Source organism: Peromyscus californicus, unplaced genomic scaffold (assembly GCF_007827085.1).
Source record: "Peromyscus californicus insignis strain IS unplaced genomic scaffold, ASM782708v3 Scaffold_4__1_contigs__length_199733344, whole genome shotgun sequence".
NCBI classification, from domain to species: domain Eukaryota; kingdom Metazoa; phylum Chordata; class Mammalia; order Rodentia; family Cricetidae; genus Peromyscus; species Peromyscus californicus.
The window spans coordinates 23,425,644-23,451,764 of record NW_026294562.1 but is presented as its reverse complement, the minus strand read 5'-3'; the positions used below and the strand labels follow the sequence as shown (position 1 = coordinate 23,451,764).

The 26,121-nt window shown below is 38.9% G+C and overlaps 1 protein-coding gene across 7 annotated transcripts in view; it reads left to right on the top strand.

Annotated features, from left to right (window-relative positions):
* Tbc1d12 (TBC1 domain family member 12) overlaps positions 1-26,121 on the top strand; it is a 105,958-nt gene that overhangs the window by 39,972 nt on the left and 39,865 nt on the right. For 3 of the 7 annotated variants that reach the window (XM_052713598.1, XM_052713594.1, XM_052713593.1), the window contains 2 exons: positions 8,609-8,732; positions 25,746-25,861. The exons of 2 other annotated variants lie outside the window; for them this stretch is intronic. Coding sequence is in view for 2 of the 5 variants with exons in the window: in XM_052713594.1 (XP_052569554.1) it covers positions 8,609-8,732; positions 25,746-25,861 (240 nt within the window). In the remaining 3 variants the exon portion in view is untranslated. Of the gene's footprint in view, positions 1-8,608; positions 8,733-25,745; positions 25,862-26,121 lie in introns of those variants that run through there. 2 more of the 7 variants (XM_052713600.1, XM_052713599.1) reach the window with 2 other exon arrangements.

The following is a 26,121-nucleotide window of genomic DNA, read 5'->3' as shown; positions in this document are numbered from 1 at the left end:
TCCCAACTGTACTGAATTATTTGAAGCTATGCTTTACCGAGTTTGTAGAAAAACCCTGAAACTTTAAAATAGTGCATCTTTCTATTGTATGGTTATCTCCTTTACATGTGACTGTATTCCTGGTATAGAAAATGAACTCTGTTTTGCCCCCTTATAAGCACTACTTACTTGTTCATGTACTCTGGCTGCTGATTTGAGTTGATGGTAGCTTTCAGGGGTTGGGTAGGAAGGGTTGTTCATTGTACTCCTGTCCCTCCAAGAGCTAATTATTCATACAAAAGCTTATTGTTGTCTCTAGTGGCACACCTTTAATCCCAGTAGGAGGCAGAGGTAGGCAGATCTCCCAAGTTTGAGGCCTTCCTGGTCTACATAATGAGTTCTAGGACAACCAGGCAGCGTAGTGAGTGAGACTCTGTCTCCCTCCCCTTCTAAAAAAAACTTCTGTCTTAGTCAGTGTTCTGTTGCTTGAAGTGATACCACAACAGGAACTCTTGTAAAAGAAAGCATTTAAGGGGGCTGGAGAGATGGCTCAGTGGTTGAGAGCACTGACTGCTCTTCCTAAAGACCTGGGTTCAGTTCCCAGCACCTACATGGCAGCTCACAACTGTCTGTAATTTCAATTCCAGGAGACCCGACATCCATGGCAAAACACTTATACACATAAAAATTAAAAAAAAAATTAAATTAAAAAAAAGAAAGCATTTAATTGGGCCTTGCATATAGTTTCAGAGGTGTAGTCCATATCATCATGGCAGGAAGCATGGCAACACTCATGCAGCCATGCTGGAGAAGTAGCTGAGAGTTCTACATCCAGATCCACTGGCAGCAGGAAGAGAGAGACTCTGGGCCTTGTGTGTTCTTTTGAAACCTCAAAACCCACCCCTAGTGACACACTTCCTCCAACAGGACCACACCTCCTAATCCTTTTCAAATAGTGCCACTCCCTTATGGATAAGCATTCCAATATATGAAGGAGCCTATGGGGGCTATTCCCATTCAAACCATGTGGCCCAGGGAATGTGATGTGTGAGATAAATGTTTATATACATGTGAAATGACCCTAAGAGGAGTATAGAAAATCATGAAATGTTTATCAGTTTTGATTCAGATATTTATGCCTAAAGTTAGACGCAGAAAAAGCGTGGCCCATGCATTGTAGGAAATGTCCCAGGTTAGAGCCCCTCCAGGGTTATAGTGTGAACATTGGTGATCTGAACTCCTGAAATCTGATGGCTCCTCAAGCTTTCAACCAAGATACAGATCTGAAGCCTTTTTGTTTTGTTTCTTGTACTGGAATTAGACTCAGGGCCTTGTACAATGTAGGCACATGTTCTGCCATACCCAGCCCTAAAATGTGGAGCTCTTGGGTGCCTGCGAGATGCTCAGAAAATTTAGGATTTCTAAGCATTTCAGATTTGTTTATAGATAGGGATCTTTAATTGGTGAAATCTATTCAAGTATTATAAAATTTTAAAACTTGAATCTAAAATGCTGTTGATCCTAAACATTTGCAGTGAGAATTATTCATCTGTGTTATAGAATTCTAACTGGGAGCAGGAAGTGGCTCAGCAGGTAAAGCCTGGGAATCTTCTGTCCCTGGGGCCCACATAGTAGAAGAGGGAGTCCTGCTCTCCCCAGTCAGCCTGGCCTTCACATGCAAATCACACACATACACACAAATGAATAAATAAATGTAATTACTTTTTAAAAGAGCCTAGGTAGCCTGGACTACCAAGTGAGTTCCAGGAAAGGGGCAAAGCTACACAGAGAAACCCTGTCTCGAAAAAGCAAAATAAATAAATAAATAAATAAATAAATAAATAAATAAAAATAAAAAAAAAAAGAGCCTAGGTGCTTGAGAGAGAGAGAGAGAGAGAACTGATTCCTGCAGTTTTCTCTATGACCTCCATATCACACTGTACCATTTGTATGCCTCCTCATAAATAAATAAATGCAAAAAAAATCAAATAGGTAACAGATGTGAATTATCATTATATATGATATACACTGATGAACCCTTTGTCCAGCCTTAGAAATTGCAATTATGCCAGTTCAGTTGAAATACAGCCATTGAACACCCTTGAACAGTGATTGCCCTCTGACTTGTCTTCCTTTATTTTGTTGTTTGCTTCTTTTTCCTTGTTTTGAAGCAGTCTTGCCCTCTAGGGTGTCCACTCTAACTCACTGTATGTAGTCTAAACTGACTTCAAACTTGTAATCTTTCTGCTTCAGCCTTTATAGCACTTTTACATGCCAAACCATCTCCCTGGCCCTCCCACTAGATCCTTAATATATATTTCAGTATGATCATATCATTTAATTTTCTTCATTAACTTTTTTTTTGAGACAAGGTCTTTCTCCATAGCCCTGGCTGTCACGGACGCACTGTGTTCTCCAGACTGGCCTTGATCTGCTTGCTTGTGCCACACGAGTGCCTGCACCACTACACCTGGCTCAATTAGATCCTTGTAAACTTTTGTTGGATCCATTCCAGGTTAACTTATTGGTGTTTTTTCCCTTGTTGTTGTATTTTGCAGTATTTTACATTTCCAGTTGCTCTTTTTGGAAACAGAATTAAACACTGATTTTTAGTTTTATCTGTGAAATAGGACTTTGGTTTCTTCCTTTCCAGTCTTCCCTATTTATTTCTCTTTGTTGTCTTATTGTACTAAGTAAGAATCTTCAATATAATGTTGAATAGAAATAGGGATGGTATAATCCTTGTCTTGTTTCTGATTTCAGAAAAATTTGTTTGTGGCATTTTATCAAGAATAACCTATTGTAAGGGCTGGAGAGATGGCTTAGCAGTTGAGAGCAGTCACTGATCTTCCAAAGAACCCAGGTTTGACTTCCAGCACCCACATGGTGGCTTCCAACCATCTGTAACTCCAATTCTAGAGATTTGATTCGCCCTTCTGACCTCAGTGGGCACTGCTCACATGTGATGGTGCATGCACATACATGCAACATGCAATCAAAACATCCAAACACACACACACACACACACACACACACACACACACACACACACACACACACTGAAAAGAGTGAAAAGAACTGGGGGTGGTGGCACACGCCTTTAATCCCAGCATGCAGGAAACAGAGGTAGGCAGATCTCTGTGAGTTTAAGGCCAGCTTGGCTGCCTAGTAGGTTCCAGGAAAGCCAGCTATGTGGTTGTCTGAAAAACCAAAAGCCCAAAACCAAGACAAAAACAAAACAAAAATGAATAACTTATTGAATAGTTTTAGTAAGTGTCTGTTGTCAAATAAAGGAAGTCTGCTTCAGGTCCTAACAATTTCTGCTGTTATTGAGATGATCATATAATTTTCCTATAAATGTGTTAAATAACATTTAACATATTAATTTACTGAATAATATTAATAGCTTAATACTTTACTATTCTTGCATTTATTTTATTTTATTTCTTTTTGAGGTTTTTTTTTTTTTTTTTTTTTTGAGACAGGGTTTCTCTGTATAGCTCTGGCTGTCCTGGAACTCACTCTGTAGACCAGGCTGGCCTCAAACTTCCAGAGATCTGCTGCCTCTGCCTCCCGAGTGCTGGGATTAAAGGTGTGCACCACCACTGCCCAACTTATTCTTGCATTTAAACATTGACATTTTATTTATTTTGTGTGTGTGTGCATGTGCAAGCCTGCATATTCAGACATGTGCCAGAAATCAACATCAGTATATTCCTTCATCCCTGTTACTTTTGGGTGGGGGACTATGGTGAAGAAAATATTTTTAGAATTATTCATGGGACTCAATATAGATGGTCCCAATTTTGCTGGCACCATCAAAGCAGTAGTAGCAGCAGCAGCAGTCAGTACTGACTTGGGCCACATCAGTGTCACAGAGTTTCTTGGTAGCCTGTTTTGATTTGGTGCTTGTTGGCATTGATGTACACAATGAACAAAACTGTGTTGTCTTCTATCTTCTTCATGGCTCACTCGGTAATCAGAGGAACTGAGTAATGGCTGAGTGGTCAAACATGTTTCTCCTGGGGGTGGTATTCCCAGGGTGTTAAGATTACCTCTGGAGTGCCAGCATCTCTCCACTTTTTTTTTTTTTTAGACAGGATCTCATTATGTAGCCTTAGTTGGCCTGGAACTTAACCATATAGACCCAACTGGTTTCCAACTAAGTGATGATAGTGCCACTATGTCCAGCTCTGTCTTATTTTTGATACAGGGTCTTTTATTGGTTGTGGTGGCACACCGTTGTCCCAGCTACTCAAGAGGCCAAGGCAGGCAAATTACTTAACTCTAGCATTTGGAGAACCTTCTAGGTGCTATAGTGAGAAAACTTGTCTTAAAAAAAAATTAAGGGTCTGGGGATTGTAGTTCAGTGGTAGAACCCTTGCATAGCATTTACAAAGCACTGGGTTCAATCCCTAGTATCACACCAAAATGTTAACTTAATTAAATTAAGTAATTATGGTAAAATATACATGGTGTAACTACTGCTTTAGTTGTTTATAAGAATGTGTGTGTGTGTGTGTGTGTGTGTGTGTGTGTGTGTGTGTGTGTGCAAGAATGTTTGTGTATAGGTCAGTGTTATTAAGCACATTTATGGTGGGTGGTACATCATCACATTATCTACTTACAGAAATTATCACTCCACACAGAAACTCTTAATTCATCAGGAAGTGGAACTCATTTTCCTCTTCAGCTCCTAGTAATATTTCTGTGTCCTGTTTCTATGAATTGTCTATTCTTAGTATCTTACTGTTTCTGGCTATTTTATGTTTACCTGACATAAACTAGAGTTGAGGAGGGAACCTGAATTGAGAAATTATAAGATCCCGCTCTAAGCAAGCCTGTAGGGCATTTTCTTAATTAGTGATTTGTGGGAGTCTGTCGGAGTCCAGCTCTGACCTGGTGAAGGGTTCTTGGAGGGAGTAGAGAGGAAGAAGGAAACAATAGATAGAAAGAAAGAGGTGATAAGAAAGACAGAGACACAGGATAGCTTTGGGAGGGCCCTGGATCAATACCCAGTTGCCTCGAGATTTATTCTAAAGGGCTTTTTATATACTACCAATGGGCAGGGTGAAAGACCTCCCCTTTTCAAGATCAAAGCACAATGTACAGCCAAGTGCAGACTCTTCAATACACCTGGTAACAACCCCCATGGCCAAATCATCCCATTATGCAGCCCTGCTGGGTAAAGCAAGCTCAGATTCTCTGACCTTAAGTAAAGTCTTACTAGGAAGCCTCTCCGGGCCTCTACAGTGATTGATGTGGGAGGACCAGTCCAATGTGGGTTCTGTCACCCCTGGGCTGGTGGTCTTGAGTGCTATAAGAAAGTAGACTAACTAAGCCATGGAGAGAAAGCCATTAAGCAGCACTTAACTGCTGCTTCGGTTCATGGATCTGCATCGGTTCTTGCTCACTGCCTTTGATGATGAATTGTGATGGGGAAGTGTAAGGGAAATAACCCTTTCCCCTCTAAGATGTTTTTGGTAGTAGTTTCATCACAGCAATAGAAACCCTAACTAAGACCTTATATAAGTGGAGTTACATAGCACTAGTTCCTTTATTTCTCATTTTATTAGCATGTTTTCAAGGTTTATCTGTATTGTAGTAGCATGTATCAGAACTTGTTCCTTCCTGTGGCGGAGTAATATTATGTTGTATGCTGTATTGTCATTCTAGGGAGCCCATAGCAAAATAAAGACTGGATGACTTAAAAAAAATTAATTTTGGCACAGTGTTCGGAGCTACCAATATCTGGTACCCGAACAGAGACTCGTGCTTCTGGTTAAACACTAGTTGTCACTGTGGTATATTCCCATGGCCTCCTACATGTCTCTTTTTAAATGCTGGAAGTGTCCTTGATGCAGAGAATATTGTTTTTTCCTTTTCATAATTTCTCTTTTTAAAGATTTATTATATGTGTGCCTGCACTCAGAAAGAAGGCACTGGATCTCATTACAGATGGTTGTGAGCCACCATGTGGGTGCTGGGTTGAATTCAGGACCTCTGGAAGAGCAGCCTGTGCTCTTAACCTCTGAGCCATCTCTCCAGCTCCCCTTTTCATAATGTCTATGTGTTAGTATTTTCTTTTTGCTCGTGCATTTCCTTTAGCTGTCAATGGCTTCCTGTGTTTTTTAGAGTGGTTAGATTGATGTAACATCTTTCAGTAATAATCATATTGTTTGGGCTTCTTCATAGATGGTTTTTGTCTTGTTTCTCTAGATGTTTTTATAATTTGTTGTTGAGAATTAGACATTCTGGGGACTATGTTAAATATGTTTGTCCCATTTCTTAGCACTTGCTGATTTTTTGTTTGCTGAAGGCTGACATTTATTTTTACAAGCTACTTTTGCAAAATGTATTATTTTTTTTAATGTGGCTACAGGTTTCTGTTCTGTTAGTTCTGTGGTCATGTTTTTCTTACACCTTTGGCTCCAAAAAGGGGAATCAAAGGTTCCTGACTTCTTTAGAGTTTGGAAAGACACCCTGGTAAACTGCTGTGGTGAGAACTGAGACTGGTGCTGATGATGTCTGTGCCAGGGCCCAAGGGCACTACCAGACCAACCAAGTGTACAGGGCCATGATTTGAAGATTGTCACTCCACTGTTTGCCCTGGTACTCGTACTCATTGGCCACTCCAGGAACAAAGACTGTCCCATTGCCACAAGGGAGTGGAAGGGGGTGCTCTAATGGGGCATGGTAATTGGTTTACATATATTTTTCACGTTTAAAAAAATCAGTAGTCTTCTCTATCTGGTTATTAAAAATAGCTGATGAAGTTCTGAATTTCTAAAGTAGTTATTTCTAGTTAGTTCTACTTTGGTAGAGGGGTGATCTAAATTCTCACGTGCTGCGCACTTTGCAGCAGTGATATTTTTTGAAGTGCAGATATTTAAATTTGATTAAGATCAGCTTATAATTATTTTTGTTTTATGAATTTTCTTGGTGTCACTTCTAATAATTCTTTACATAAACCATGACAATGGAGGTTTTCTTCTGTTTATTAATGTGAACAGAAGGAGGACTTTCAGAATGAAAAGAACATAATAGGAAAGAGAGCCTGGCAAAAGTTGTTTGGTGCCAAGACACAGGTGAGTTTGTGGGGATTGGAAAGAGGACTGGCACATTGGTGCTAAATGGCCTTTGCTGAGGTCAGTTTCCACGTGGAAAGGGCTGAGGAATGCAGGAATGAGGCTGCCAGTTTACTGAGGGGCTACAAAGTCTGGGCGTGTGTTCCTGGATGCACTGTGCCATATCACTGCCCACTCTGCAGCAGCTGGAAACCCCAGGAAAGCTCCTTCTCAGTCACCATCCTCTAGGTGCCCTCTCCTGAGAAAGCTGAATAATATCATTTTTTAAAAAAGAAATGCTTAAAGATTTCTATTACCACAGAGCATATATCAAAAAATAAATGTGGAGCTATGAAGCAAAGTTGATAAAGTATATATATATCAAATACTTTAATCAGCCATTGCAGCAAGGTAGATGCCATAGTGGATAAAGCTTGACAACCTGAATTCAATCCCCAGGACCCACAGAATGAAGAGAGAAGCAACCCCCACAGGTATCTTGTGACTTCCACTCACAACACACAGTGACACAAGCATGCACACCCCCCTCCCCCCCCCCACACACACTAAAAATCAATCATAAACGTAATAACAAGCAAAATTAATAGACCATGCATTGTGGTTTGAAATTGCTTGTCTCTCCCTCCCTTCATCTACCCCTTGCTTCTTTTTGTTAGATCTTCCATGAGAGACAACTTTCTTCCATGATTATGTGCTGGCCTTTCTGTAAAAGTTTTGTTATGTAGTTGTTTTAGGAAAAGCAATTAATAACTGTGGGACAACAGTAGATTTTATTATTTAAAAAGTATTACTAAAAGTAGTTAAATAGTAATTTTCAAAATATTCTATTACCTGGGACTGGAGAGCTAGCTAGGTAATTATTATTCTTATTATTCTGACAAAGGACCCAGGTTCAATTCCCACCACCTATATGGTAGCTCACAACCATCTACATCTCTAATTCCAGGGGTTCTAATGTTGTTCTGACCTCAAGAGGTTGCTGCATGTTCATGGTGCACATGCATATATTCAGACGTGTAACACATACACACAAAATAGAATGAGTGTTTTTGAAAATATATATATTATGTTACCTAAGCTCTTAAACTCTCAGATTCTTGGCTTTTGTAGTTAAGTATCTGAATCATGAATTTAAAGTGAATATAATTTATGGCTTTCACCTTTCCTTATTGTTTATCTTGTCAGTATTTTTGTTGATAGCTGGGCAGGGTAGCATGTGCCTATAAACCCAGTACTTGGGTGGTGGAGGCAGGTGGAATTCAGTGTCATCATAGGCTAGGTAGTTAGTTGGAGGTCAGCCTGGGCTATTAGATATCCTGCCTGAAAAAAAATATCTGTATTGATGATTCCACTAATACATCTGTATAAGTCAGGTATTCTTAACTGGGTTGTGTTATTCTAAACAATATTTGTACAAGTAATAGGAATAATTTTATTTAAAAGTTTCTTGAATTTGCTTTAGAAATAAATACTTTTAAAGTTACTATTTAATAATTCCCTGGTTGTGGGAAAACAATTTGTGTAAACTTTCTGTATTTCAGAAACCTTTTCCCAAAAAGGACAAAGGAACTCAAATCAGTTGTTCATAGTGCTCCTGGATGGAAATTATTTGGTAAAGTCCCTCCCAGAGAAAATCTTCAGAAAACATCCAAAATTATTCAGCAGGTAAGTACAGTTTGGCTGTGCAGTTCCCCAGAGCTCTTAAAGCATTGCTCATTTGCCAGGTGAGGGGGCGCCTGGCTAGCAGCTCAGCTTGTGAGAGTCTGAAGCAGCAGGATCACCCCAAATTGAAGGCTCGGCCAAGCTGCATAGTGAATACAAGGCCAACACGGGCTGCATAATGGGCCTGTCTCAAATAAAGCATTGTTTTCTTGATTAAATGGTTTTAAAGTTACTTTTTTAAGGATTTATTTTTATCTCATGTGTATGAATATTTTGCCTGTATGTATGTAAGTGCACCATGTGTGTGCCTGGTACTGGCAGAGGTTAAAATAAAATGAAAAGGCACCAGATCCCCTGGAACTGAAGTTCCAGATGAATGTGAGTTGGGATGGTGCTGGGAAGCAAACCAGGGTCCTCTACAAGAGAAGTAAGCTCTTTTAACCACTGACAGCCCCCGAGCATTATTTTCTTGAAAATTAACCATTTTCATTTTTCTCGATATGAACTTTAGAATTGTAGGTACTTACTGTAGTTGTCTAATTTTTTTTTAAAAGACAAGCCACAGTGTTTTTTGTTAATATGTTAAGATTGTGGAAATTGTTTAAAGTACTAAGGCATCGATTTACTTTCTAGTTATCCTTGAGTAGCTAAAGGGTGGAGGATGCCAAGCTTAGGCAATCACTCTCACTGTGTACATTGTCTACCAGAGCTTTGGTGAGCATTGCTACTGTGAACTGATGAACCTGGGACACAAGCTGAGGGACTGTGCCACTGAACTTGAAGCTTCTCTGCTTTCTGCCTGTACTAAAAGGCTGTGCCATTGAGCATTGCCTCATAATTGCTTCCTAGTGATTTAGGAGCCAAGTCTTTGAATATTTGTACTACCAACCATATGGAATTCCTAAAACTTCCAGTCTTATTTGACTCCTAAACTGTGCTACTCAGTACTCGATTAGTGAGACTGGAAAGCAGTGAACCTGGGTCAATTTAGACTGTTCTAAAACTTTGAATTGTTGTTTAAAAGGAGGTTTCTGGGGTGGTGCACCCCTTTGATCTCAACATTCACACTTGGGAGACAGCAGTAAGCAGATTTCTGTGAATTCAAGGCCAGTCTGATTTACACAGCAAGTTCTAAGCTAGACAGGGCTACGTAGAGAAACCCTGTCTCTAAATAAATAAATAAATTCTGTTTTCTTCTGTCCAGTTCTAGTTTTCAGATTTAATATATCCAGCATCTATAAAATAATGTTAAAACTTTAATCATTATTCATATTAGAAAAATATATCTTTTCTTTTGTTTCCCAAGTAATAATTATTTGTTTTTTATATTTCATCCTAGTAGTAGTTTTTAGATCTCTAAGAACACTTGCCTTGGTGTGGTGGCACATGCCTATGAATCTCAGCTCTCTGGAGGCACAGAGAGGAGGAAGGACTTGCAGCAAACTCAAGGCTAACCTTATCCACATAGCAAGTTCATGTCAGCAGTAATGCACGTCAGACTCTGTTTCAGAAACAAACCATAACAAACAAAAATGAAAGCACCATTGTGTCGGAGAATGTAGTTCAGCTGGTAGAGTGCTTGCTAGCATACGTGCACAAGGTCCTGGGTTTGATCCCTCAGCACTGCATAAACTAGGTGTAGTGTAGTGGTACATGCATGTAAGTCTTTAGCTTTATAGGGAGCTTGAGGAAGCCTGGGCTACAAGACCCTGCCTAAAAAAAAAAAAAAAGACATTGTAACTAATTTCATTTATAAATATTAAAGTAGTAAGTAGTTTGTATATCTGCTTTATAGTTTTATGGTTTTTAAAATTTGCTTACATACTTTGGTATGCAGAAGAGACATGTAAGATATTTATATATATTTGTTTTGGTTTTTCAAGACAGGGTTTCTTTGTGTAGCTTTGGAGCCTGTCCTTGAACTCACTCTGGAGGCTAGCCTCAAACTCACAGGTATCTGCCTGCCTCTGCCTCCCGAGTGCTGGGATTAAAGGCATGCACCACCACCATCCGGCTTGAGTTATTTATATTCTTGAGGCAAACTCAATAGAATCCCACGTTTGTCAGACAGGGTGTAAGTTCTTAAAAAAGAAGTTGTTTTAATATTAAGTGGTACTAAATACTTTTCAATGGCATTATCATTGTCAATGGTTTTTCTGAGATGGGTGTGAGAAAATCCAGATACTATATAAAAAAATAGTATTGGATTTAAAATGAGGATGATAGTTGTAACAAGTCTTTCTCTGTCTCACCAGCTCCCAAATAATGACATGGAGACTTCCTATTAATTATGAAAGCTTGGCCTTGGGCTGGAGAGATGGCTCATAGGTTAAGAGCACTGGCTGCTCATCCAGAGGACCTGAGTTCAATTCCCAGCATCCACATGGCAGCTCACAACTGTCTGTAACTCAAATTTTAGGGGATCTGAAACTTTCACACCAATGCACATAAGATAAACTTAAATAAATTATTTAAAAAAAAAGAAATAAAGAAAGCTTGGCCTTTAGCTTAGGCTTGTCTCAACTAGCTCTTTTTTTTAAAAAAAGATTTTTCTTTATTTATTACATATACAGTGTTCTGTCTGCATGTAGGCCTGCAGGCCAGAAGAGGGCGCCAGATCTCATTACAGATGGTTACCATGTGGTTGCTGAGAATTGAACTCAGGACCTCCAGAAGAGCAGCCAATGCTCTTAACCTCTGAGCCATCTCTCCAGCCCTCAACTAGCTCTTGTAACTTAGTTTTTTGTTTATTTGTTTGTGTTTTTTTTAAAAGAGGCATAACATCTTTAAAGATTTATTTATTTATTTATTTATGATGTATACAGTGTTATGCCTGGATGTATTCCTGAATGCCAGAAGAGGGCATCAGATCTTATTACACATGGTTATAATCTGTATAACCTAAGAAATGACAGAGACATCTGGCTGTCTAGACAGTCATCTAAGTTTCCTCTGCAATGTTGGGGCATCCATCTTTGGTCTGTGGGCCTAAAATATCTGACAGACTTTTCTGTGAAGCTGGAATTTTGAAGGATTGACCTACCTTGTATGGCGAAGTTCAGCACTTGCCTTGTTTTGTGTCGTGCTTGTCCAGTTTGGACAGCATACTGTCAGTAGTTGAGGCAAGGACAGCCCCTTGCCCAAATGGCCAGCCTTGCCACATTGAAAGCAAACTCCATGTGGAGGTTCTTCGCTGCCCATCATCCACTCTTGAAGTAAATTGATGATGCTAGGAGCAGACGTGTCTCACTGTCAAGAAAAGCTCTATGTAATCAGAAGGTCTCTGAAGTGTTTGAAGACTATATCTATTTAAAATAGATCTCTATTTGACCTAGAAAACATACATAACATGACTGTAAGTTTGATTGTTACAGATGACTGTTAACCTGTATTTCTATATTAGCCTAAATAACTTTAAAGGACAAGAACTTTACATTAAATTTTCAAATGATCTGCATAGGCACAGTACCTTAAATGAGAGTAGAAACACATATACAATATAACAAAAATAACCTTAAATTAGTATCAATATATAAAAATATCCTAAACAAGAATAGAAATAGTATTTTCTAATGAAAATAACCTTAAATTTATATCAGTATACAAAAATCCATACCAATGTAAAATATTTGAGATTAGTAGTTGGTTTTTAGTTTAAAGTAGATTCAACAGTCTACCCTTTTATGCTATCCTTTCCATATACCTCCCCCCTTTTTTTTCAAAAATAGATCCTTAAATCCAACCTCCCTTGTTTGTTTCCTTCCTTACCATGACCAGTATCAGCTTGCAAACAACCTCCCTAAATAATGACAAACATTTATAAACCACCAAATGACCAAAAACCACCTACCCCATCTCTTGGGATTGTGGCATTGTATTCTTAAAATTTTTTCCTGTTGTCTGGAGGCAACAGCATCTTTAGGGGACTCTGAGAAAATTGAGATAAAGGTCAAGTCCTGGGAAAACTAGCTGTAACATTGGTTGTCCAGTCTATGTGTAATGGGAAAGTGTAGGGCTTATCTGAAGTCCTGGCTGGAGTAGTCTGTGAGGCTGGACCATCTCAGCTAGCAGCTTTGAGATTGTTCTGCGTGCAGAATTTTGAGGAAACTGCAACAGAGGTATTTTGAGGCTGGGTCACCTGGGCTACTTGTTTTCTTTGGTGTCTGGTCCTTTTTTTCCAAAAAACACACAAATGTTTAAAGGTAATATCTACATCTGCATTTACACAAGTATGGAATGTGTGGTGTGTACAAATCAGCTAAAGATGATTTTTTTGTTCTGTGTTTGAGCAGGTAAAAGTTATCTGCCAACTTTATAAGTCGACTTGGACTGCATAACCAAACTGTAATACAAATCTCTATCCATGCCATATTAGAAGATGGCATGTAATAATAAGTCATGAGGACTCTGTAGCCAACAAGATTTACCATGTCTCATCCATTCTCATAGCTGTTCTCATGTTGAGGGATCAGCATATGTGTGACCTGTCCTGTAGTCTTTCTTGGACTTTTCCTTCATGTCTGTAGCTAAGATCCTCAGGAGGTCTCCCCCAATCAAAGCTGATCTTTTTAATTTTGAAGAGAACCATAACTTTTTGTTTCCTGTGGAAACAAAGGCATAATCTCTCCCCAACACAACATATATTCTAACTTCCATTTCGAAGTTAAGACATTCTTAAAATATATAGGTTGGTTTAATTTAGCAGTTTCCATAATCCAGTGTCTCTCAGCAGCTATTGTTTTTTTCTCATTAACATTTAAAAACTTCAAAGTCAACAAAGTGTCATACAGGATCCAGATACCCTGTGTACTTCCCATCTTTACATGTTTTTTAATATTATTTTATTCTTTCTTTGAAAGCTTTACTTTATTATTTTTAAACTATTTTTTATGACTGTCTATACCCATTTCCTTTTATTTCTTTAGCACATTTTAAAACATACTCTACCTGTTCTGAGGTTTTCTCAGTCTGGACCTGACTTTCTTCAGTCTACGGTGTTCTCTGACTGATAGACAAACTTTAAACGACCACAGGGCTCTGGTGGCTGGCTCTATCTAACCGCCCCAGCTGCACCAAACCATCCTAGATCTGGGAAGCTGCTGTGTCTGCACTCTGGCAGGTGTTTCTGTCTAGTTGCCTGCTCCAGCGTAGTGCATCAGCTTCTCATATCAGGGCCTCTAAAATGAGCCACGCCTCTATATGCTGTGAGCAGTGGGCTCTGTGTGCATGATACACGTTGGACACCAAATGTAACAAGTCTTTCTCTGTCCCGCCAGCTCCCAAATAATGACACGGAGACTTCTTATTAATTATGAAAGCTTGGCCTATAGCTTAAGCTTGTTTCAATTAGCTTTTATAACTTAAATTAACCGATATTTTTAAATCTATGTTAAAAAGAAAAAAGTGGTTAAATCTATGTTCTGCCACATGGTGTTGCCTCTCTGACTTCTTATTAATTATGAAAGCTTGGCCTATAGCTTAAGCTTGTTTCAATTAGCTTTTATAACTTAAATTAACCGATATTTTTAAATCTATGTTAAAAAGAAAAAAGTGGTTAAATCTATGTTCTGCCACATGGTGTTGCCTCTCTTCCATCTTGCACCTCCTGTTTCCTCTCTGTGTCTGTCTGGAGACTATGCCTTTCTTCTTTCCAGAGACCTCTCTGTCTCCAGAAGGCCTGCCTATACCTTCTACCTAGCTATTGGCCATTCAGCTTTTTATTAAACCAATCACAGTAATATATCTTCACACAGTATGCAAATATTCCACAACAGATAGTGTCTAATCTTAAAACAAGAGTTGAGGAGTTTGTGTAGTATGCAGCAGACATTTGTCCAATTGTGGTATATTACGTAAAAATAATATCTGGAAGCTGGAGAGATGGCTAAGCAGTTAAAAATGTGTACCGCTCTTGCAGAGGACCTGAGTTTAGTTCCTAACACTCATATTAGGTAGCTCATAACCATCTGTAACTTCAGTTCCAGGGACTCTGACACTGTCTTCTAGACTCTATGGATTTATTTGCTTCCCCCCCCCCCCCACATACACATATGCTTAATTAAATGTCAAAAGCAATGGGGGCTGGAGAGATGCCTCAGTAGTTAAGAAATATCTTACTATTCTAGAGGACCCAAGTTTGATTCCTAGGACCTGCCTGTGACTTCAGCTCCATGGAATCTTAACTCTTGCTTCTGAGGGGCACCCCTACACATATGGTATACATAAATACACACACATACACATGATTAAAATTAAAATAAATTAAACAGTAAATTAAAAGTAAAACAAAATCAGCATAATAGTAACTGCCTGTAACTCTAGTTTGGGATTTTAGGATGCCTTGCAGGAAAATCTTGAGTTTTAGGCCAACTGAGGCTGCCTCAAGGGGGAAAATAACTTTTTCTTCCATCGTGTGTGTGTGTGTGTGTGTGTGTGTGTGTGTGTGTGTGTGCATGTGCATGCGCACACATGTTTTAAAGAAAAAGTCTCACTGTATATCCCTAGCTAGCCTAGAACTCACCTTTTAGATGAGACTGGACTCAAGTTCACAGAGATCCTCTTGTCTTTGCTACCTGGGTGCTGGGATTAAAGGTGTGCACCACCACACCTAGCGTCATGTATATTATTTTTTAATGCTTTCTTAGAATTAAGATATTCTTGCCAGGTGATAGTGGTGCATGCCTTTAATCCCAGCACTTGTGAGGCAGAGGCAGGCAGATCTCTGTGAGTTTGAGGCCAGCCTGGTCTATAAATCGAGTTCCAGGACAGCCAGGACTGTTACACAGAGAAACCCTGTCTTGAAAAACAAAACAAAACACATTCTTTTGAAATTATTTATTTTATATGTATGGGTGTTTTGTCTACATGTATGTCTATATGCATCATGTGTGTGCCTGGTGCTTACAGAGGTCAAAAGAGGATGTCAGATCCCCTGGGACTGGAGTTATAGATGTGAGTCCTCTGGAATAACAGCAAATATTCTTAACCACTGAGCCATCTTTCCAGCCTCTTTTAAGATATTCTTAAACTCTTCTGCTGCTGTTTTGAGATGCTCTGCTGAAGCCCAGGTGGACCAGAAGCTGGCTGATGTGGAAGGTGACTCTGAACTCATTTCATTTGGTTCCATCTCCATAGTGGTTAACATTTAGACACCTGTGTGCCACCACCCTGGTTTATTAGACAGTACTGGGGACTGATCCTAGGGCCTCTGTTATGCTAGGTAGGCACCCTGCCAATTGAGCTATATTGTGAGCGATCTATTAAGATATGCTTACTGAATTCTTCAAACATGGGTATTTGTTAAATGGAATCACTTTTTATTTCATTTAGTTTAGAGTATGCTGTATGAAAATTACTAAGACACTGAGAACATTGCTAACCTAAAAAGTCTCAGAACATCTTCATCATAAAGTTTAGCATGTACTGTGGAATTAACTTTTGCCTAGCTGAATGTGGTGGCTCACGGCTGCATTTTTAAAATTCAGGAGCCTGAGATAAGTAGGTTGCTGTTTTGTGATTAGTTGGAGGCTAGCCTGAGCTTTAAGCAGGAGTGCTACAAAAAGAAACCATTGGAAAAAACCTACCAAGCAATCAAAACTTTTGTTTATAGTTTTTCTAGATCAAATTTTCCCTCAAGAAGCCAAACAGTGGTCTAGCTACTGAAGACTTGTTAAAGTATTCAGGTTTTTTTTTCTTTTTTACATTTTTCATGAATGGTGTGCATGTGTATTCACTCGAATACCACATTTTATGTATGGAGGCCAGAAGACTGTTTGTGGAGTCCATTCTCTCTGCTTGTGGGTCCTGGAGACTGCACTCAGGTTATCAGCTGGGCTGTAAGTGCCTTTGCCTCCCATCGTCCTCCTCCTGTGTGCCCCTCCCTGTTTGTTTACCTCACTCTCCTGTTCTCTTTCCGAACTGTCTTTTATTCAAGGTTGGTGTGGCTTTCTCTTTATAGTAATGTACATTTACAACTTTATGTGTCTGTGCTAATTTGAAACACTTTTCTTTAGCTTTGATGTTTGAATTTTGTAAAGCATTAAAAACAGAAAACTGATCCAGGCAGCAGAGGCAGGCAGATCTCTGTGAGTTCGAGGCCAGCCTGTTCTACAGAGCAAGTTCTAGGATAGCCAGGGCTACACAGGGAAACCCTGTCTCAAAAAAAAAAAAGTATAGAAAACTGTATTTGAGACCCTTTACCATGTATTAATTTCTAATGAATTTTTACACATATAGTCTGAAATGGAAAAATAAACAAGAAAGAAGGTATTAATAGTACGGCCATGAGAAAGTTGATACTGCATCAGCTATTAAGACGTAGGAAATGAATTATAGCTAGTGACTCAGCTATAATGCATGTATAATGCTGAAAATGTGTTAAAGTCAAAATAAATTCCTGCTCCATGTGGTGATGTGCTTCCATAGTTCCAGACCTTAGGAAGTGGAGGTAGGAAACAGGAGTTCATGGTCATCTTTGGCTACATTATGAGTTTGAGGTCACCCTGAGATACAGGCAACCCTTTTCAAAACATACATATATAAGCAAATACCTTTGAACATTCTAGAGAAGTCTCACTTGCCTTTGACTAGCTAAGCAGTGAGATACAGGGGCCAAGTACAGTTGAGTGTGCAACTACACCCAACTTCTTATGTGGGTGCTAGAGATTCAGACTTAGGTCCTCACTCTTGGGGATCGAGTGATTGTAACTGCCGAGCCATCTCTCCAGCCCCCTTGGGTAATTTTTTTAATTAAAATTTTATGCGCTGGACGTTGTGGCCCACACCTTTAATCCCAGCACCTGGGAGGCAGATGCAGGTGATTCCTGAGTTTAAAGCCAACCTGGCCTACAAAGTGAGTTCCAGGGCAGCCAGGGCTGTTTCATAGAGAAACTCTGTCTCAAAAAACCCCAAATTAATTAATTAATAAATAAAATAAAATTTGATGTGTGTGGGTGTTTTGCTTGCACATGTGTCTGTGTAACACGTGCATGCCTGGTGCCCACAGAGACCAGATGGTTGTAAATCACCATGTATGTGCTAAGAACCTAACTCAGGTCCTCTGGAGAGCAGCCAGTGCTCTTAACTGAGCTCTCTCTCCAGCTCTTGTAATAAATATTTTTAAAGCAGATATTCAAAAATGAGTTGCCATATTCTTAAATATGAGTATAATGTTTATGGGCCATAATTCCTTCTTTTGTTTTTAATGGAAAGGTACTTGTCAGATTATACATTAAGCAACTAAACATGAATTTAAGGTTTGATTTATAAATTTTTTCCTGTAATTACCAGTGATATAATTAATGCAATTATATTTTTTTATGAAATATAAGACATTATAGGATGATAGTTTCCCTCATCACCTTTTTTTGGTTTTTTTGTTGTTGTTGTTTTTTTGAGACAGGGGGGTTTCTCTGTGTAATTTTGGTGCCTGTCCTGGATCTTTCTTTGTAGATCTGCCTGTCTCTGCCTCCCAAGTGCTGGGATTAAAGGCTTGCGCCACCACTGCCCAGCCCCTATCACCTTTTTAAGTCTTTTAAGTTTCTTCCTTTTGGCCAGTGAGATAATGATGTAGAGGGTATAGGTGTTGCCTCCAAGCCTGATGACATGAGTTATATTTGCAGGACCCACATGGTAGACAGAGAGAACTGATCTTGAAAGTTGTCCTCTGACCTCCACACATACATACTTATACACACAAATTAAAAAAAGTGAAATAAATTTAAATTTATTTTTTATTTTTGCATATGAGTATTTATATATATTAGATCTCTTTTCCTGTAACTTATTTCAAGAAAGCCTGACCATATGTAATGAGCTTATGGTTTATGTGTGTGAAATTTAACCATCATGTTTTATATAATTTTTCATAGATACATGAAGTTTCTAAGTGAAAGTTGGTTAAATATTTTTAAAATATTTTTATTCATATAGTAAATTATATTAAGAATCTGGTCAATTTTAGTGTTATCCATGTTAGCAGTAAAGAAACATAAAAATGCCTAGTGGTAGGGCACTTGCCTGTCATGCACATGGGCCTCAGTTTCCTTCCATTAGCAGCGAAGGAAAACAAAGCTAACATAAAGCATGTTCTAGTCTAATAGCAAAGTCACACAGAGGGAGATTGGGCCTCTAACTTAATGATCAAGCTCTGAGCCTCAAGAATATTGATAGTATTGTTTGTTGAGGATGATCACATGTGTTCTCTTGCAGGTGTGAAATTCCTGCTTGTGACCTTTTGAACTATTGGTGAGCCATATTAAAAGTTGAATGTCTAGTATTTCAGTTATATTTTCATTCATTTGACCTGGATTTCTGGCTTTTCTAAGTTAATAGATAAAGTTAGAATATAGTTAGTCTCTGACCTCCAAACTGTAAGTGGGAATGATTTCAAATGAGCATGTTTGAGTAATTGTAATATAGTTGGATCCTAGATTGACTGTACCCTTTTCAATCTTTATTTCAATCTGAAATTTCTTTTCAGTAGAAAATGAGTTTGTGTGTGTGTGTGTGTGTGTGTGTGTGTGTCATTGTTTCTGTGTTGTTGTCCTTCATGTGAAAATGAGACTTTTGTACTTGGAGGATAGCCCAGGTTTTCCATCAATACTTGTGCCATTCTCTGAAGTTTGAATTGAGTAATTAAATCACTTCAACAGAACTTGAGTAGCAAGGAAAAAATGTTTTAAAATACTGATTTCTGGGCTGAGATGTAGTTCAGTCGGTAAGAACATTTGCCTGGCATGCACTAAGCCCTGCACGGCATAAACCAGGTGTGATGGTGCACGTGTGTCATCCCGCACTCACAGTGGGGAGAGTGAAGGGATGGGACAGGAGCCGCTCCATCGTGAATTCCAGGCCAGTGTGGCCTACAGGAGACCCTGTCTTCACAAAAAGGTCACCCAGCTTAGTTAAGTTTTCGTGTTTTAACAAGTCTTTGTGATTTGTGAACAAGTTCTTGGACTTTAATTTTGTTTAAATATAGATAACCTTGGCATAAGATTTGACTAAATACTGGAAAAATAATGTTCTTCAGCACTGTTAAGTTGTCCAGGGGCTGCTGGACTGTGTTGAGAGTTTATTCCTGCAAAGTCCTTAAACTTATTAAAATGTAAATGTTTTTCTTTCTCTTTTGTTGCTTGAAAGGGTAGTGAATAACTTCCTTTCTGTGTGTTTTACATTCATAATTGATAAAACTATTATGTCTTTCTATTTATGGATGTATAGATTTCATTAAAGTTTATATGGCTTGGATATTGGGAGAAGAATTCAAAACAGTTCTTGTCTTATACTTGTTAGAGGGGAGATATTAACCTTAACAGGAAAGAAGAGTGAGTGAGTGTGTGTGTGTGTGTGTGTGTGTGTGTGTGTGTGTGTGTGAGAGAGAGAGAGAGAGAGAGAGAGAGAGAGAGAACTAACAAATTAAATAGGCTAAGAGAATTTGAATGTCAGTCTTTTCCCATGATCAGAAAAGAGTCTTGGAAATAAGTTACAGTTTAAAAATACTCTGCTATTTTTATAGCATTAGTGGTTTGAATATCAAAGTTATGTTCAAAGTTTGATTCTGTAGTTATCTGAGACCTATTATATTAGGCTTGACTTAAGATCAGACTTAACAAAATTTCACCACCAACTGCCAGATGACATTTACTGTAAGGTACTGCTATATATGAGACAGTGGTGAAATTTTGGGGCTAACATTTTAATTAAGCTTTAAGTATGGGTTGTTTTTCTCTCTTAATTTATAGGTTATAGAATAAAACTTGGGATCAGCAAAGACATCGTAATTTACCAAATCTTTTTCACTTGGAAAGTTCCCTGACTTGGATTAAGCTGTATTACAGTCCATTTGTCCTGGACAGACATAGCCTTGAGATGGTAGAGATGTTCACGTGGAGAGTTTCTTTGTTTCTGAATGTTGTTCTGGTGCTCTCTCATTTGCTCATAGTGTGGAGAGAGGATTTCCTTACTCCTTCAAGAGGAGTGTTCCTACAGTCTGAACCTCAAAGTCCAGTCTGTACATGGATATTAGCATATATTAGACTAGTTTGTCTTTCTACAAGAGAGCTCCTACTATGCTATTCTTTGTTCTTCTCAGATTCAGTCTTTTATTTTATTTTTAAAAAATTAACCTTTATTTTATATGTTTTGCCTGCATGTATCTACAGTTCTTGTGGAGGCTAGACTAGAGCATCATATCCTGAGACTGGAGTTGTAAATGGTTGTGAGCTACCATGCGGGTACTTGGAATTGAACTCGGATCTTCTGCAAGAGCAATCAGTACTCTTAACCACTGAGGAATCTTTCTAGCCCTCACAGTTTTTTTTCTTTCCTTCCTTCCTTCCTTCCTTCCTTCCTTCCTTCCTTCCTCCCTCCCTCCCTCCCTCCCTCCCTCCCTCCCTCCCTCCCTCCCTCCCTCCCTCCTTTATTTCTGGTTTTTTGAGACAGGGTTTCTCTGTGTAGTTTTGGTGGCTCTCCTGGAACTCACTCTGTAGACCAGGCTGGCCTTGAACTCACAGAGATCCGCCTGCCTCTGCCTCCCGAGTGCTGGGATTAAAGGAGTGCACCACCACTGCCTGGCCACAATTTATTTCTAAAAAGATGCTATTGCAAGACTTCACTTGTATTTTTTTCTGTGATAGATTTTTTCAGCTATAGAACCTAAGGCATCCTGTGGTAGAATATCTAGTGCCAGTAACTGAAAGTGTGGCATTAGCGAACTCTAGTTTTGTCTCAGGCAGAGCTAGAAGCACAGATGTTTTGACTTGATCCTAGATTCTTCCTTAAGATCATCTTGCTTTCACTTCAGTGAATGCATAATTTGCTTGACAAACATTGACTGATATAATATACATGATTTAGGTTCTTGGTATAGAAATAAATATATTGAGAGATATATGCTCTAGTAGAATTGTGTTTAGCATATGAGAATACAATTGAGTGATTTTCCATAAATATGATATGTGAATTGTGTACTATAATGAACTAGTTAGAACTGACCAGGTAGACAAGATGGAGAAAGCCTTTTTAGATACAGGAAGTTGAATGAGCAAATGGGAATGAACAAGCTGTGTGTGGTTAATTGGCTGGTGTGTGAAGTCTTACCCATATGAATCAACACATCAGGAGCAAAAGTTTATTTTGGTCCACGGTCAACTGTCTCCATATCTGGCATGTGGTAAGACAGACACTGTGGTGGGGAACCGATGATCAGAGCTGCTTGTGAGGCTCAGTGGGTAGAGGCATCTGTTGCCATGTCTGATCAGTGTGCATTTGATCCCCACACTCACATGGTGGAAGGAGAGAACTGATGTTAGTTGTCCTGTAGCCTTCATGGGCAGTGTGGCATACATGTGCACTTGTGCATATACACATACACATAAACAATAAATAAAATGCTATAAAAATGAAAGAGTTGTGAGTTGAAAGACTAGAAATTTTTAAGAAAGAAAAGTTGCTCACTTCGCAGCAGATGTGAAGATCCCCAATATTTGCTTCTTCAAGGGCATGACCCCAGTGACCTAACATCCCTACTACCCCCACTCCTACAGGTTGTACCACCTTACATTGTGCAACAAACTGATGACTAAGACTTTTACATGTGAGCCTTTAAGGGACATTTAAAATCCAAATCTTAACAGCTGTCGTATCAGAGATGTAAAGATGGTGAAGCGTCCTTAGCTATAAGGTTAGAAAATTAGATTTTATCAAAAATACCTTTATGTAAGATACTGAAATAGCAAAATCATATATATTAGAAAAATAATTCTGGAAGTAGCATAGAAACTAAAACAGTAGATTTGTAGATATGGAAATGAAGTTACATTGGGTTAGTCTGTCATTCTGCTTCTCAAACACAGTGAGAATGTGTTAAGAATACAAATCTTGGGCCTGTAGATGTGGCTCAGTGGTTAAAAGCACTGGCTGCTCTTCAGAGGACCCAGTTTTGATTCCCAACACTCAAATGGTGACTCATAACCAACCATCTGTAACTCCAGTTCCAAGGAATCCTATGCCCTCTTCTGGCCTCTATAGGCATTGCATGCCTATAGTGACATAAATGCGGGCAAAACACCAATATACATTAAATTAAAAAAACACAAATTTTGACCGACATGGTGGCACATGCTTTTAAAATCCCAGCACTCAGGAGGCAGAAGTAAGCAGATCTCTGTGAGTTCAAGGCTAGCCTGGTCTGCATAGTGAGACTCTACATAGTGAGTTCCAGGCCAACTAGGGCTACATAGAAAGAACTCTTCAAAAAATGAGAGAAGTGGGGAGATGGAGGGGTGGGTAGGGAGGGAGGATAAACAGCTTTTGGCAGCACCATACATTAAGGGTTTTTTTTTTTTTTGAGGCATGCTCTCACTGGTTTGCCTGGAACCCCACAGAGATCTGCCTTTACCTCCAAGTACTGGGATTTTAAGCATGCACCACCATGGCCAGCTGCTGCGTTACTTTTAAAAGTTACATTGTGTGTGTACACAGATGTGCCATGGCATATATGTTGAGGTCAGAGGACCACTTGATAGAGTCAGTCCCCTCCTTCCACCATGTGAGTCTCCATCTCTGTAGTCCTGCTGTATCACTTTTTACAGTTTGTAATTCACTGCTGAAATTCCAAGTTGATTGTTATCTCCTTAAATACAGTAACTTCATATTTTAAATTATCATGATTCAATAGAGAGAAATACTTTGAGTTGGAAAATGTGTAATAATCATGTATCTTGGTTAGCCTTTTTATTGCTGTCAAAAGACATCATGATCACAACTCTTTGGGTTTTTTTTTGTTTGTTTTTATATTTTGAGACAGGGTTTCTCTGTGTAGCTTTGCACCTTTCCTGGAACTTTACTCTGTAGCCCAGGCTGGCCTCAAACTCACAGAGATCCATCCACCTGCCTCTGCCTCCCAAGTGCTGGGATGTGCCACCACCGCCTGGCCACAGCTTTTATAAAGGAAAACATTTAACTGAGGTGGCGGTTTACAGTTTCAGAGGTTCAGTCCATTATCATGGCAGGGAGCATGGTGGCATGCAGACAGTTGTGGTCCTGGAGGAGTAGCTGAGAGTGCTAACATCTGGAAGGCAATAGGAAGTCAACTGAGACACTGGGCAGTATCCTGAGGATAGGAAACCTGAAAGCCCACCCCCACAGTGACACACTTCTTCTAACAAGACCATAGCCACTCCAGCAAAGCTGCGCCTCCTAATAGTGCACGCTATGATTTTATGGAGGCCAATTGCATTTAAACTACCACATCATAAAAAAAGAAGTCTAGGCTATGGTAGCTAAGTACTAGTGAGTGAAATCTCTGACCACTTTAAGCAAGTTAATTTTCTTCATATAAATGATCAGTTATCAAAAGGGGTGTGTGTGTGTGTGCACATGAGAATGTGCACTTACATTCAGATGCCTGCAGAGGCCAGAAGAGGTTATCAGAATCCCCTGGAGGTGGAGTTATAGATGGTTGTGAGCTGTTCACATGGGTGCTGGCATCTGAGCTCTGATACTCTATTAGAGCAGCAAGTGCTCTTAACTGTTGAACGGTTTCTCCAGACTCAGGCTGCTTTAAAAAAACAAAAAAGTATGAATCATACTGGTTATAAGTGAATAAACTTATTACTGATTTTTGGTCAGTTTCTCAGAATGGATTTCATAAAATTGAAAACATTTCTTTGAAAATGCTTAAGCTGGGCAGTGGTGGTGCACACCTTTCATCCCAGCACACAGGAGGCAGAGGCAGGTGGATCTCTGAGTTCAAGGCCAGCCTGGTCTACAGAGTGAGTTCTAAAACATCCAGGAATACAGAGAAACCTTGTCTTGAGAAACTAGAAAACAAACAAACAAACAAACAAAAACAGAATCCAAAAACTCATGATGAGGTCTTGAGATCATAGGCCCTGGTTGGGGTGGGGGTAGGGGTACCAAATACAGTTGTTTAGCTAAACTGATATAAGTGTGTCATATATAAGAGTTTTTGATCATAATTATATCCACGTAAAATACTTTATTGCTTGTATTCATACTTCTACTTTAAGCACCAACATGTTGCTTATGCTTATTATAATCAAGCTGACTTCTGAATATATGTGCATATACCCATAGAAAAACCCTGTCTTGAAAAACAAACAAAAAAACTCAAATGGAGAAATTTAGATGGTTCTACAAAGAATATATTAACATTGTATCTTTTAATAGCATTATCAGATTTAATGAAATAGAGAAGTATTATAAAAACAGTTTTTTTGCTGGGTGGCAGTGGCGCATGCCTTTAATCCCAGCACTTGGGAAGCAGAGCCAGGCTGATCTTTGTGAGTTTGAGGCCAGCCTGGTCTACAGAGTGAGATCCAGGACAGGCACCAAAACTACACAGAGAAACCCTGTCTCAAAACAAACAAACAAAAAACAAACCCAAACCAGTTTTTTAATTTAGTAGAGTATATTGTATTGTATTGTATGCTATAATTTTGAATATGATGTATTGGTAACTTGTTAAAAATGAGAGTAAGGAGGTGTACTTATAAGCTCAGACTCTGTTCTCTTGCAGTGTCTGTATCTGTACTAGTTAGAGAGTCACAGAGGCCTGAGATCTAAAAGACCATTTGATTAGAATCCCAGTGCCACCCTTAGAGAGTTCTTTTGAGCATTGCAGTTGGGTAGTCTGTCTGCTGTCTCAACATTTCACAACTCATCTAAGGTACAGAAAGTAAGTTTATCTGGTCGTAGATTACTTTACTCGGCACTTAGGTAGATGGTACGCTGAGGGCAGTGTAACAAAGGGTCCCTAAGACCACCCCAGTTCATCTAGAGTATTTCTGTCATTCTTTCTCCTAACACAGTTTGGTACTTTTTATTATAATACAAATTCATAATTTAGGCTACCCAGGAAATAAAAAAGAAATTCATTTATTTTCTTGATACTTTATATCCCTTATAACATAATGCCCTTAATAATATAGGTTTAATAATACATACCGAAAATTAGAAAAATCTCTACATAAATTATATCCTTATTTGCTCTAGGAATATGAAGCACGAACAGGGAGGACCTGTAAAGTACCACCTCAGTCTTCAAGACGTAAGAATTTTGAGTTTGAGCCACTTTCTACCACTGCCCTGATTCTTGAGGACCGACCATCGTAAGTATTTAGTGATCATTAGGTTCATTATTTATATTTAAACTTAGGTTTACTGTTTCACTTAAAATAGAACTTAAATACAGAAAGGGATTTATTTGTTTTGTTTTGAGATAGGATCTCATTTAGCCCAGGCTGGCCTTAAATCCATTATTTTCATGTTATACTTCCCAGTGTTAGAATTATAGGATGCATCACCATGTATTCTAAAACAAACAGAGAAAAACATATTATTGATGTTCAGGCTTTATCTGTACCATCTC